The sequence below is a fragment of the Pteropus alecto genome, unplaced genomic scaffold (genome assembly GCF_000325575.1).
Source record: "Pteropus alecto unplaced genomic scaffold, ASM32557v1 scaffold49, whole genome shotgun sequence".
Classification (NCBI taxonomy): Eukaryota; Metazoa; Chordata; class Mammalia; order Chiroptera; family Pteropodidae; genus Pteropus; species Pteropus alecto.
Genome location: NW_006443131.1, coordinates 2,880,685 through 2,894,901, shown reverse-complemented (window position 1 = coordinate 2,894,901; position 14,217 = coordinate 2,880,685). Strand labels below are relative to the sequence as shown.

Here is a 14,217-nt window from a genome sequence, read left to right as displayed (position 1 = left end):
AAGCACGGAGGCAGGGTGGCCCCGGGCCCTGATGCGGCTGGCAGGGAGGTGGGAGGGGGGACAGCTTTGGGCACAAGGGGCGCACCCACGGCCTGGACACCTGGGGGTGGGGGCAGGTGGACCAGCTCGGCAGCAGGACATTGGGGTCAGAGCTCCTTAGACGCCAAGGGTTCTCCCTTTGCCTTAGCCCCCTGCTAGCTCCATCTGAGAGCAGGAGATGGTTCTAGACCGGGGAAAGGGGAGGAGGGGGGAGGGGGTTCTGACAACAAGCCCTGGACACGGCCCAAGAGAGCTTGTCAGGGCACGCCAGCCCCTTCCATTCCAAAACAAGCCGGCCTCTTCCCTTGGAGACGAAACCAGAGTGTCAGTGTCAAGGTCAAGCTCCCCGCCCCAAGCGAGAATGGGTGACTACCTCTGTGATTAACGCCTGCTTTGGGGAAAGGAGGTTTGGGGTTTCCCCGCCATTACAGACACTGAAGAACAGAGAGCCTGTCGCCAGAGGCTGCCCCCCCAACGCCAGTTCTCGGAAGGGGGCTCGCTCTCCTCAGCCGTGGAACCTGAACTTCTGGATAGTTTTCAGGGAGGGACGAAGCAGGAAGGTGGCAGCCTGAGCTACCAGACTCTGCCCAGACGCTTAACAACACTCAGAATGTGCCTGGGGCCGCTCTCTCCCCCAGAGCTGGGGGAGGGGCGGATGGCCGGATGACAGTGCCACCCCCCGTTGGGACACCCAGGGCCTCACTCGACGGCTCTGATGTGGCTTGCTTCCTGTCAGCTCCGTACGACGCCCCAAGGGGCCCATGATAAACAAGGCTTCGCCTTGTCGCCAAGACCCTCCCAGGCCTGCGGGGCAGACGAGGCAGCCCCTCAGCGCCCCTCACACAGGCTGGAGGCACGGAGTCCGGTGGGACTCAGGCAGGAAGGCTGGCTGTCCTCCAGCTCTGTCCCCGGAGGGCCGAGGACCAGGGTGGCATCAGGGCTGGTGGCACGGGTGTCCCAGGAGGAGCATGCAGTGCTTGAGCGGGCGGGGGGCTCGTGTGCACAGGCCGGGAGCCGTGGGCACGAGGCGGGGGCAGACGCCAGGCCCGGAGGGCACAGGGCACACGCGGGCGGTGGTCTCGGGAGAGAACAATAGGATCCTGTCTGCATTCTAGAAACATCGACCTGTGTGATGTGGGGCGTGTCGGGCTGGGAATGAGCCCGCAGGCCCAGGAGCAGGCTGCAGCCATAGTCCAGGTGAGAGCCAGGGGGACCCCCAGGCGCAGGCCTCAGAGAAAATGGGGCCGGCCAGGACCAGACACCCTGGCCCCTGCCTGGGCTGGGCGGGCGCGCCCCGGCCCCTCTCAGGTCCAGGGGATGGTTTCGCGCTGTTTCCCAAGACCCCCCTAGGAAGAAAGGCCTCTGCTTTCAGCAGCGGTGAGGCAAACTTAGCCAACGCTGACACAAGCCCTGCTCTGCAGTAAGCAGAGGCTGCCCCCCGCCCTGCCGCTCCCCAGCGGTTGCTGGAAACTCGCATTTCAGAAAGCCCTGTGTCATGGATTTTGACATTCCGATTACCAAAGTGACAACAGGGATGAAACAGCCGGTTGCTCAAGTCCTGTGGCCTCTTAGGGCCCACCCCCACTTCCCCAAGACTCTGGCCAGCCCCCTGGCTGGACTGGCCCCCAACCCCCATCTTCGGAGACCCCTTTCCTACACGGCGGGCAGGGGACGTGACCACCGACGGGGGCCGGGGGGCTGGCTCTGCCTGAGTACCCCCAGGTCTCCCCTTTTCCCCGAGAGGTCTCCCCTTTGTTCCCATGTACCCAGAATTGCCACATGCAGACTGTACGGAGAAGAAGGAGCTGGTCGCCAGGATCTGAGTGTGAAGAGGGGGTGGCACCGGCAGGCAGGGCGGGGGACAGGCTGCTGCCCTGCAGCATGGGGCAGCCCCCTGTCTGAGCCCCTGCCCCGCCCGCCTCCCCCTGCCTCCCCGCCGCCCTCCTCCCTGCCCCCCCCACTCTCTCTCTCTCAGTCTCGCCCTCGCTGGTGCGCTCTGCCCTCCTGGTGTCGGTGGTGACGATGACCAGGGGTGACTCCTCCAGAAGATGCTCAGCCCCCGAGACACCTGTCACTGAGGCGGGGGGGGGAAGTCACAAGGGAAGCGAGTTGAAGGGCTGAGGACATGGAGCCTGGACAAGAGGAGCAGGGGGTCGTGACCGCTGCCTTCGAAGATCCCCAAGGTCTGGGGACAGGCGTCCGCTCCACGGCAAGGCCTCCCAAAGCCACTCACTGCCGCCTGGTCCCACCCCGCCCCCCCCTCCCCACGAGCATCTCAGTCAGAAAACCGTAACTCGATTCGAAACTCGGTCTGCCTAAACCGAAGTTGGCAGGCTTTCTCACTCCGTGGACGGCCCTGGGGGGCGGGGGGCCCCCAAACACGCAGGCCCCTGCCCTCGGGGAGCTGACATCCAACAAGAAACCCGCCGAGGAAAAAACAAGAGGTCGTTCCCAGCGGGATGAGAACATAGAAGAGGAAGACGTGGCAGGGCGACCGCCAGGTGAGGTGGGGCGTGGGTCGGGGCCTCCCTGGGGAAATGAGCTCTGAACGACAAGTGCTGGGACGCGCCCGAGGATCTCGTTCCGGGCGACGGCGATGACAGGGTGACACCCACGTTCTGGCTGTGGGCGGAGGAGGGACGAGGGAGCAGGGTCGAGGGTCGAGGGCCCGAGCTCGGGGATGCATTAGGACCCCATTAGGAGTCCATCGGGCCTGATCTTTGATTCCTCGAGGAGCCCCAGTCCGACGGACAGCAGACCCCCAAGTAGACGTTTCTGATATTACGTCGCGGGAGAAAGAAAAGCAAAGGTGAACGAAATGTCCACGGGGACGTGGGGCGCAGCACAGCGGACGGAGCCCCCCGCACGGCAGTGATTTCAGACGGTGCCGGATGGCGCTAGACTAACGGGGGCTTCGCTTCGTGAATCACGTAGATGTCGGCCCGCCACACTGCACGCCTGAAACTAATAAAACGCTACGGCATGTATTTTATGAAAAGGGGGCCGATGAGCACGAAAGAGGCACGTTTCGTCTGCCTTGCCGGCGGGGATGGGGCCAGGCTGGCGGGGGTGGGGGGCGCCCCCACGTCCTGGGGCCCCGTGGGGTTACGTGTGTCCGTGTGTCTGGTAACGAGAGAAGTCAGAGACCCACGGGAAGCCCACTTCGCTTTCTTTCAAGTTTGGAGACTTTTTATGTTGGCCAAGTGACAATGACGCGTCCGTCCGAGGCATTCTTGCCCCCAGGGGACCTCTGGCCAGCCGCTGAATCCGGGTCCTCCTCCTGAACCCGCCGAGCCAGACAGTGGCGTCGCGACCCTTCATCGCACACTGACACCCTTGCCCAGAGGGCTCTGTCAAACCAAACGTCCCGGCAGGAGCCGAGAGCATGACAGGCAGGTAACCCCAGCGTCCCCGAGCCGAGAGCTACTCCGGAGGGGAGGTGGAGACGTGCGAGGGGGCGTGAGGGTGGGCTCCCTGGAGGAGGTGACACCGGGTGGGGCCTTCGTGGACAAATGGGAGTGCGGGGGCCGAAGAACGGCCCAGGCCCCTAGGACGCGTGACAATGTGTGCGATGAAGGGAAGAAGGCGCCTCAGACAGAGGACCCTGACCGGTCACCAGGCGCACGTCCGTGAGGCCTGACGGCTCGAGGAGAAACGGGAGCACGTTCCGGAACGGCTGGAGACGGGGGCTCACGGCGGCGGACGAGGGGTCGGCGGGGAGATGCTGGGGAGGACAGTTCTCGTCCTCACGTCCGTCGGCTTGTCTCGGGGCACGTGCCCCCGTCGGGGCCCTGGGCCGCGCGTTTTCACGGAGGGACTAGAGGGTGCTGCCCCGGACGGGTGGACAGACTGACATTCAGACGAGGAGGCCACCAGCCCAACCTCACAGAGCCGCGGAGACGCAGAGCCGGGGGGCTAACCACGCACCCCCCGTCCCGGGCTAGGGGCTCTCCTCCTTGCCCTGGCTGATGGATTTTGACCGAGTCTTTTGGGGGCCCTTGAACTTTTCCTAAGTAGGATTTAGGTTCCATCTGCGGTTGAGCTGGCTGTTTGGGAACCAAATCACGCCCGGGAAATGTTTTCAGAACAGCAAACCCACCACGGTTGGTTCTCATCGGTTGGCCGTTGTTTTCTACCGAATTCCAACGTGACCCCGAGTGTCCAAAGTGGTAGCAGATACATGTGAGAGCCTCAGGCAGGACGCCCGGTCCGCAGCCTGGTCTAGTCTGAGGCCTCTGGAGAAAGACTGGCCCTCGCTGCCCCTGCCAAACACTGGTCAACTGTCACTATCCGAGTTACCCCAAAAAGTGAGCTTGGTCTTTGCTCCCGTGGAAAGTAGCCTTTGGCTATTGTGGCTGCAGCGCAGGAGCTGACTGACCAGCTACCACGATCGCCCGCTCCAAAAATGAGTGTCTTCCTGGTGAGGCTGACATCGACCGAGTGCTCGCTCAGCATGAGGAGCCGTGCCGAGTGCTTCCCGTGTGCCGTTAAGATTATCACCCTCACGTCCATGGTACCTGCTCTGCCGGGAACTCTTGGTCCCCAGATATCGGCAAGCCGCTCCCCTTCCTTCCTTCCTTCCTTCCGGATTTCTGCTCACGTGCCAACCCCGGTCGTCCTACCTAAATCAGCAGCCCCCCAACCTTACTTCACGTCGCCTACCAGTGTCTCATAAGATACACTTTTATTCGTTTGTCTATTTATTTTCTATTCCCTCCTCCTTTCTGTCTCCCCGAGGGGACAGGAGCTTTGCGTTTTTGTGTCTCGCTCTCCCAGACGCTCGGCGAGTCTGTGAGGTGAATGCCCGAGTCGTGAACGTTTAACAAGTAGGTGGTCTCAGGGGTCCATGGGGGACCCGTCAGCATGGCAGGGGTGCGTTGCGATCCAGTCTGGGGGCCATGGGCACGGAAAGATAAAAAGCGCACAGACGCTGTCAAGAACTTGTCAAGGGTACATTTATTAGCTCTCGCTCTGCTCGGGGGCCTGGCTGGGGAAAGCGCCTCGGAGCGCGCTACTCTTTGTGGATGTTAACGTGGGCGGTCTTCAGCACCTGGGCCACCAGGGACGCGAACTCATTAAAGTTGACCTGCCCATCTCGATCAGCATCCAGCTCCTGGAATATCTTGTCAACGGTGGGTTGATCTTTGGTGTTCTAGGGGAGGGGGCAGCAGAGACAGCGAGCTCAGACTCTCCCCGCCCCCCTTCTCCAGGCCCCTCGTCCCTCGAGGCTCAGCGGAGGGAGGCCCAGGAATATTGATCCAGTAGCCAAAACGGCTGTTGGAGAATCAAGTGCGACGGAGCAGAAAACTGAGAGAAGCGCCGTGGAGCCGCCCTGGAGTCCCCCACGCCTCGGCCGGCCGGGCGGAGATGCTCTGTAGCAGGTAACCCGACCCCCTCCCCGCCCCGCCTGCCTGTCTCCACTGAGGCCTGAAACAGCTCCAGCCGGAGATGACAGGGCAAGTCACTGAGAGAGAGGAATGGGGCCCGCCCAACCGCAAGGGGAGAACAGCCTCCGGTGCTGGACCTGGAGCCGAACCCGCCCTCGTCCCTCCATCGCCCCGCAGGCCTGGCCAGTGCCCCCGACTGCGCTGGCCTACCTTGATCGTGGTGGCGAGCTCCTTTGTGATCAGCTGCTTCAGCTCCCCCTTGGAGAGGGTGTCAAAGTTTCCCACCCGGACCGAGTACTGGTGGAAGATGTTGATGATGCCCTCCAGGTATTCCTCCAGCTTGGTCATCTTCCCGGTGTGCGTTAACCTTCGCTGCGGGGACACGAGGGAGGTCTAAGGCACCCTCCCCCACCGCGCTCGCCTCTCTTTCTGCCTCAAAGCCTGCAGGAGGGGGGACTCCCCGACGGCGGCTTTGTGACCCCTCTGCTCCGTGTCCGATCCATGGGCAACGCCTCGTTGGCGGATTGGACGGGAGAGGAAGTTCCTCTAAGGTTCGAGAGGATCAGGCTCGAGGCCAGTGTTCTGTGTCCGCACGTCTCCTGGGCAATGCGGCCCAGAGTGCGTTGCTCACTCAGGCTCGCCTGGGAAGGGGTCTGTGATTGCCCGGAAGGCCGTCCCCTGGCCACGGTTCCCCTACAGACACTCATCAGCCCCCCCCGACCTTCACCCTCCCCGAGTCCGGAGGCTAGGTCTACGTAACCCAGCGAGAACTGGTCTCCTTGGGTCGAAAATGCAGCCGGCCCTTCGCGTCGTAAGGCGCGTGAGTGTCTAATCACTACGTTGTACGCCTGAAGCTAATTTAATATTGTATGTCAACTGTAATCGAAAATTAAAATTGAAAATGTTTAAATGCAGTCAGCCCAGAGGAGTCCCAGCAAGCTGAGGGTTGTGGCTTCCAGCAGCCTGCATCGGGGCCACCTACAGCCAGCACCCTGGGTTCCCCCCGCTCCCCACGGGCTCGGCTGGAGAAGGGAATGCTTACCTGCAATGCACAGGTGTGGAGCTGTAGCAGGAAGTCAGCACTGGTGCCGGCCCCGGGCCCAGGAGGCTTTTATTAGGCGCTGCCGCCTTCCCCGAGTGAGGAAACCCTGATTCACCGTCTGAGGCAATCTCCGGACCGCGCTCTGTTCCGCTAAAGCAGCTCCAGCTCTGTGGCTTCGGCTGCAACCGCGGGAGCTGAGGTTGCGCCCATCGCCCATCGACCTCACTCAACCCCAGCCGCCCCCACCCACGCTCGGCCCGGGCGGGGACCAGCCTGCAGGTCCAGCTCTGGCCCCTGCTTCCTAATCCAGGGCTAGAGGGACAGGGCCACTGCCTGGGTGGCTCTGCCTGGAAAGAAGGGCAGGGAGAGGCGCTTGCTGCGCGTCTGTCACAGCAAAGATAATTATGGCAAAACCGCCAAGGGGAACGAACACGTAAGCCCGGGACAGGTGTGGAACCAGGGAAATCTGAACAAAGTGTGAGACTGAGTTAATAATCGGGCACCGAGAGTGGTCCCTGAATTGCGACGACGCGTGTCCCTCGCCAGCGTGAGGTGTTCCTAATCCGGGAACCGCATCCAGGAACCTTCCATGTTATCTCGATTTTTCTCTAATTCGAAAACCGTTCTGAAAAATAAAGCACGCGTTTTTTTTGGTGTTTGTTTTTTACGGCGAGGCGACCCTTGGTCGACCTCACAGATTGCAAGGACCTTGTCAGCTCACAAGCCCTTATTTTATTTATTTATTTATTTATTTATTTATTTATTTATTTATTTTTACGCCGACAGCACCTGGTCTTCCTCGGTGGTCTCCCATCCAAGTTCTGACCAGGCCCGACCCTGCTGAGTCTCCGAGATCAGACGGGATCCGGCGTGCTCGGGGTGGCACGGCCGTAGACGAAGTACGTGTTTTTAAAACCGAGCGTGCCCTGGGCCCTCGCAGCGTGCCGGACGCTGCTCTGCTCGCCCCTCGCCTGGGTCTCCGGCCGGCCCCACAGGCGACAGGCCGTCCGGCAAGGGAAGGGAGGGGTCCGGACAGAAGCATAATTTTTAGACATAGACAATCTTCTCTGGGGCCCTGATATTTTTCTCCCGGTTTTTTCTCAGATGCCGTCAATTCTTGACCGATCTTTTTAAAAAATTCTTTTATCTTTGAACCTCTTCCTTCCCCGGGAAGCGGGGCAGGGTCAGCTCAGGGCCCTGGGGCAAGCCCTTGACCTCTGCATCTGGGTGGTCCTCTTATTGGCCTCGTTTATGGCCTCGTTTAGCTCCCGGAGTTGCCATGAGACTCAGCCGTGACCCTTGGTGAGGCAGGGCTTGAAGACAGGCAAGCGTGAGGTTCAAACTTGTTTTTCTTTCTCCCTGACCCACGATTGTCACGAACGTACGACAGGAGTGCGAGTCACTGACGACGGGACGTGGGGGACACAGGGTCCGTGGGGGCTCTGCTCATCCTGCTCGAGTTTCCGCAAACCTGCAACTTCCTCTAAAAAATAATCCATGGCTTTATCTTAAAAAAATACTGCTGCGTCCAAAGTCACTACGGACAAATAGCGATAGCGTGCCACACAAGAGACAAACTTCTCTAGTAACTTTTGAGCCAAATCGATACAGATTGACTTTCGCGGCTCCCCGAATAAAGTCGTCAAAATACGGTGACAACAGCGGAGAACCTAGCTCATGAGAAAACATTTTAACTATTGAAAACATGAATCCGTTCTAACCCTTGGAACCCGACTGGAAATAGATGCGTGCTCTAAGGCGGGAGAGACGCCGTCACCTTCAGGAGACGGGCACTGGACGTGACCCTGGAACCATCCTGACGAGCACATCGAGGTGACTGCAAAGGGTCGCTGTGAATCCACCGTGAAGAAACGGTGGGTTCAGCCGGCAAATCGGAGTGAAGGGTCCGTGGAGATTCTTGTGCTATGCTTGCGGCTGTTCCGTAAGTTTGGAATTCTATCAAACTAAAGTACATCAAATTGAAATGACATCGAAATTAAAAGTCACCCTAAGACAGTACTACTCGTGGCTACCGTGTTACTCTGTTCATCACAGTCAAGACGTGGGGGTGGGGGGCACAGCAGAGTCGAAGGCAGGGCAGGGTGGCCAGATGGGGCGGGGCGGCAGCCCCCCAAAGCGGCTTCGCCCCCAGGTCAGCCCCGGTCTGCCCTTGTAGGGGCACCCTCTCTAAAGCCCGCCTCCCCAGGCAAACGAGGACACAGGAAACAAAGGTGACATGGCTTGGAAGGCTGGGAGAGTCTGGGCCGGAGGTGGGGACGGAGCCTGGGACCGGCCCTGGCCTCTGAGTCGTGATGGGGGAGGGGGGCCCATGTGGGTTCTCCTCTCCCTCCCCCCAACCCCCACCCCAGGCACACGCCTCCCAGCCCTGTATTTGCCAACCGCTGCTGGGGAGGCCACCGTGACCAGGACAGACACTGTCCTGCCCCCGCCGAGCTTACAGTCTGGGGAGGGTCCGTCTGAAGAGGCGCCTGGCGAGGCGGGGGCGGGGGAGGTGGCAGGGCAAGGGACCCGCAGGCCTGGCTTCTTGTTTCAACTAAGTACATATAGGCTTCACCCTCAGTTCTAGAAAGAGCTACCAAGGTGGATGAGGGTGATCACAACGAAGGCGCCAAGGCGGGAAGCGGTGATCGAGGCCTCCGCGATGAAACCTGTTCGAGTCTAGCCCGGTGACCTCCGTCCAATCCCACAGACCGCCGCCCCCATGCTTTGGTTTGGTCAGCCCAGTTACCATGGCAACTTGGTCTGAAAGCAGCGGGGCCCCCCCGTCCCCCGCGGGCACCCCTGAGGCCTGGACGGGACCAGACCGCCCTGCAGCCCTCACACGGCACAGACGGGCTTCAGAGGCCACGCCTCCAGCCACGGGAGGCAGCCGTCCCCTCGCGTGGAAGCCCAGCAGACCCCAGCCACGGAGCAAGGAAGCCCGGGGTGATCCGGCAGTTCAGGGGTGGGGAGGCCGCGGGAGGAGGAGCTGGGCAGGTAGGTGCATGAGCGACGGGCAGGGGAAACGAGACGGTGAGGTGGGGTTCCACCCCGAGCCCGTGAATCATGTCCCGACGGGATTCCGGGTTCCATGCCGCTTGCGCAGCACCGTGGCCGCTCTGTTCCCCCAGATCGGACGACGGGGTGGGACGAGGCTGAGCTCACCCGGGCAATCGGGTCTGGCGAAGGCGGTCCAGGACGCCGCTTCCTCTTCCTCTCTCAGTGAAAACACCTGTTTCTTCCCAGCTTCGTCGAGGTGTAATTGATATACAGAAAGTGCCCGGTCGGAAGAGTGTGGACACATGCGACCCGTGTCCCGCCTCTGCCGTCATCAGCACGGCCGCCACCTCCAGAGCTGCCCACGTCCCTCTGCTCCGCTCGTTCCTCTGTGGTGAGAACACTTCGCGTGACATCAACCCCCTCTGAGCAGCGTCTAAGTGCACAATCCTGGCAAACCCCAGGCGCCATGAGGACCAGCAGGTGTCCAGAACTTACTCATCTGTATAACTGTCACTTTACACACACTAAACAGTCATGGTCACAAGACAAGTCTTGAAACAAACCTATACGTAGCACGTAAGTTTATCATGAGATGAAATAAAACCATAAATAAAACCTGTGCATTTACAGATGTCTTCAGGCTCCTGGACAGACACCAGGTGGCTGGCAAATACCCCAGAGAGCGGAGAAGGAAAATAAGGAACGTTTTATTGGCTGGAGGAGGTAATCGTCCGAGGGCCCCAGGCGAGCCTGCCAAGCGCTTCGAGAATGATGTCCTAGCATCTCTCCCTCAGTCTCTGAGTCTCTGAAGACACTGACCCCCTTCCAGGAGAAGGAGAGGCTGGCCCACAGCGCCCGGGTGCACGGGGCTGGGAGCGAGGCCACCTGTGGCTCCGAGCCAACCTTCGGGGGGGCAGCAGGGCCGGTGAGGTGTCTGACAGGAGATGACGTGCCGGCCTCCGGGCAGCAGATGTTCCAGAGAGGCCTGGGAACTTGGCAGGAAAGCATGTGAGCAGCAGGCATCTGAGAAGGGAGGGCAACGCCCCGCGGGGCCTCCACGGTGCGTGCGGGGAGCACGTCCACCACCGTGGGGTGGGGAGGAAGCCAGGCCCTGCGTGCCCAGAGCTGTGAAGAGCTCTGTGGCCCCAGAGGATTCCTAGGAACTTGGAGAGACGGCCAGTGCTGCCAGGTCCTGCGCCCCAGAGCCCCCCGGAGAAGCGGCCAGAGCCCAAGGGAGCGTGGGGCAGGCCCGGCCAGGCTGCGGCGCCGTCACACAGGGGCCTGCGCTCAGGGATTCCGGCTTCACGCGGTCACTGAGGCCAGCTCCAGCAGGGGAGGGGACGGCTCTCGTCCAAAGCGCGAGGGACACAGCGTGCCTGAGAAGGAGGCTAAGGGCCCAGGCGCCAGGCCGGGAACCGCCAGCGCCTCGTCCAGCGGGACCTGCTGACGCTCCGAAGGTCCAGGAGGGGCTGCTTCTGAGACAGCCCTGAGGGTCTTGAAACGATGGGAATGGCCACCCTTTCGCTCCACCCGTGGGACAGACGGCCACTTTGCCGTGACCGAGCCCATCCCGTGAGCGAGCCCATCCCGTGAGCCTGCCTTTACATCCCCGAGAGCCAGGCTGGTGAGCACAGGAGGGGCGGGCACCCAGAGGGGAGTCGGCCTGCACCCTACCTCAGAGGACGAGGACAGCAAGTCAGCTTCCCCAGCAGGCAAGCAGGGCCCCCACCCCAGCCTGCGGGACCCCAGAACTGGGGAAGCCCGTGACCCGGCAGGCGAGCGCCCCATGGGTGAAGACGTGGTCTGGGGGTCCGCCCACACTGTGCCTAGATCTAAGTGACCGCTCCACTGGCTCGGAGCCTGAAATGAGCTGTTCAGCCCCAGGCCCAGCAGAGACTCCACTGGAGCCAGGGGCAGGCGCCCAGCTCCGACGGTGGGCACCCAGTTTTGTGGGCCCGCGGGAGTGATCACCACACCACGGGCTCCCGGTGCCCCAGGATGAACCCCCTGCCCCTTGCAGTGAGCTGCTTTCCAGTACGACACCATGACTCGCTCTCACAGGACGGATTTTGGAAAAAGCTGACTCTCCTCAGAAAGGCAAAACACTTTAATTGGGTGACTAGTGTGGTATGTGTACTTTATCTCAATAAAACTGTTGAGTTTTGTTTTTTTTTTCTAAAAAGGACTGCAGAGACTTTGGGGGGCCAGGAGGGCTTATAACAGAGACCGCCCCACCCCCTGCACACACACAGTGGCACCCCCCACACACATACACACACAGTGGCAGATACAAAGAGCCGCTCGGCCAGCAGGAACGGCACCCTTGGTGACAGGACTGCCACACGTGTTTCAGAGCTGGCAGCGCTATTTTGCTCTGCTGGGCAACGGCATCGAGACGCCTGACCTCTGACCCCCGTGCGCAGGTAGCCGGGGCGCTGCTGACCCACAGGGGGACAAGAATCTCCCGGAGACAGGGGCCGAGAGAGCCGCCCCGTCCACACCCACAGGCAGGGGAAAGGTCCTGAAGTCACTTACGTGACCAAGAAGCCACAGGAACGTGAGAGCTGCCGACGGAAGCCCCTCTGCCCCTCGCCTTCCCGGTGCTTTGGACACATGCACAGGAGCGGACACGCTCCCCGGGGGACACCAGTGCCCGGTGGACCTGCGCCATCTGCAGACATGAGATGCCTGGTCTTCAGCACCAGCTCCTAGAGCAAATAGAAGCAACCGGAAAAGAGGCTGCTGCTGGCTGCGCCCCCCGTCCCCTCACCCCCATTCACAAGAGCAGAACGGATCCCCAGACCCCCCGCCCCCCTCCTGTCCGAGCCCTCGGCCGGACACCAGGGTTCCCCCTGGTAGGGGCTGTGGAGACGAGAAACCAACGGGGCAAACAAAACGCGCGTGGCTGTGGCGGCCGACGACGCGGCTGCTGCATTCGGGGCTCCTCGGAAGACACCCGGCCGTCTCACGGGTCCGTCGATGCCCCTGGAACTGGACTCACTCGCTGCTTTTTGCGACGGTAGCTGTGACCGTATGGGAAGTTTGGTTTGTGGGGCCAGATGAGATGTCGACTGTCAAACATCAGCGCTGGGACGAGCCGTGTCTCAAGCGCCTTGGACGGTGGAACATCCCGGAGGAGACGGAGGCAGGTAAAGCGCTTTCCGAATCTGTCACCGACTCCGTTCTCCGCGAGACCCAGAATTCATGACGGAAGAGAGAAGTACATCAAAAATGACCTTCGCGGCCCCTGCCTCAGCGCGTGAATCCCTACATTTCTGAGCCTTTTCCTGGAGGGGGGGACGCGGAGTGGCCGATGTCTCCGAGTCCTTGAGCGTGGCCCCTCTATCCTGCCGCGAGCTGGGCTGTCCCAGAGGCGGGAGTGGGAAAGGCCCCTCGGCCACCAGAGCAAACCCAGGGCTACCGGCCAGCGATCCGAATAGCTTCACGGGAAGAACCGAGCCCCTCACGACTTGGCCGGGGCACAGTCCCAAAAATTCTGCAAGAGGAACCGTAACTCAGCAGGAGAGACAAAGGGGGTGACGGAGCGCAGAGACAGGGCGGCTTCCGTCCGCGAGAGCGGGGCGGGCTGCCGGAGGTCCGCGCCCCTGCCCCGAGCGGCCGGTTCCCGCCGCGCTTTTGCAAATCGGGGAATGGTTCTCGAGGGTCCTTCTACGGCCCCTCAGGATGGAGTGAAGTCTCCCCAACCTGGGAGGGGCCGGGAGTTGTTCCCGGAACACCTAAGAGTTTAGGGAAATCAAAATGCCAAGCCTCCTGCTCTATTGTCTGGAGGATTGCTCACACCAGGAAAAAAATCCCGCAGGAGCCCGGGCTCTGGGGCCCGCCCGGCCTAGTGAGCCTGGGCAGAGGGGAGCCCGGGGCAGGTTCGTTCGACAGAACCCGGCGTGAGCACAAACACTTAAGCCATGGCCGTTTTGTCTTTCTCCCGGCTTGAGATGGCTTTTTTCCTTTGGCAATGACACCCCACGGGGGCCCGGTTAGTGCCTGGGGCGTCCCCTGCCTTCTTTGGCCCATTTGAAGCTGGGCTGGGTCCCCCAGGAGGCCAGAAGCGAGGCTGGGGTCTGGCTCCCAAGCAGGGCGATGGCTGGGGAAGTCCTTCCCATTGGAATAAGCTGTCTGCTCAGCTGCTGGGCGTAACCGCCCAACTCCAGGTCTCTCTGTGGCCTTTAGGGTCTTTGTCACAGCCATGAGGAGCCAGGCTGAAGCCAGGATCCCGGGCGGAGAGCCTGGCTGGAGAGGCAGGTTTCAGCGGGTCACCCTCCGGAAATCTCAGCAGGCCGATCTGCCTGGGCTGGGGAGCCTCTTCCGTGGGCCGGGGTTGCATGGGGGTTGCATGGGGGTTGCATGGGGGTTGCATGGGGGTTGCATGGGGCTTCCTGCCCAGCTGCTTATTTCTCAACTTCCCCTGCCCTGTTCTTCCATAGCTGGGGAAACAGGAAACCACATCACCTTGGTCTGGGCTGCAAGCCGCGTCTGCCTCTGCTCACTGGTTCCTGTCACACGCACAGTCTTGTATCACGATCCCCGGCCGCCCCCTTCGTGGACCTGCCAGTGACACCCCCGTCACCCCTACTTCCCTCTCCCGGGAACCAGGGCCGGTAGGGCCACCGCCCCCACCGAGCCATGAGCGCGGTGCCAACTGCTGCTGGCTCAGCCCCAATGCGATTCTTCTCAGCCAGTGCCCATCATTGTGGGGCAACTGCGAGAGCATGCTGGGCCATGCCCCCCACG

At 61.5% G+C, this 14,217-nt stretch overlaps 1 protein-coding gene across 1 annotated transcript; it reads right to left on the bottom strand.

Annotated features, from left to right (window-relative positions):
- Window positions 1-4,976: 4,976 nt before the first annotated feature.
- On the bottom strand, window positions 4,977-6,621 carry S100A12 (S100 calcium binding protein A12). The gene is made up of 3 exons (XM_006923606.3): window positions 6,469-6,621; window positions 5,637-5,798; window positions 4,977-5,191 (listed from the first exon to the last, which is right to left on the bottom strand). The coding sequence occupies exons 2-3, from the start codon at window positions 5,772-5,774 to the stop codon at window positions 5,051-5,053; spliced, it is 279 nt and encodes a 92-aa protein (XP_006923668.1). The 5' UTR covers window positions 5,775-5,798; window positions 6,469-6,621; the 3' UTR covers window positions 4,977-5,050.
- Between the last annotated feature and the right edge of the window lie 7,596 nt (window positions 6,622-14,217).

Excerpts from the sequence above, each read along its gene's own strand:
- S100A12 (XM_006923606.3), bottom strand. The coding sequence starts at position 5,774 with ATGACCAAGCTGGAGGAATACCTGGAGGGCATCATCAACATCTTCCAC. Across the intron at positions 5,192-5,636 it reads AGCTCGCCACCACGATCAAG|AACACCAAAGATCAACCCAC; the intron begins GTAGGCCAGCGC and ends CCCCTCCCCTAG.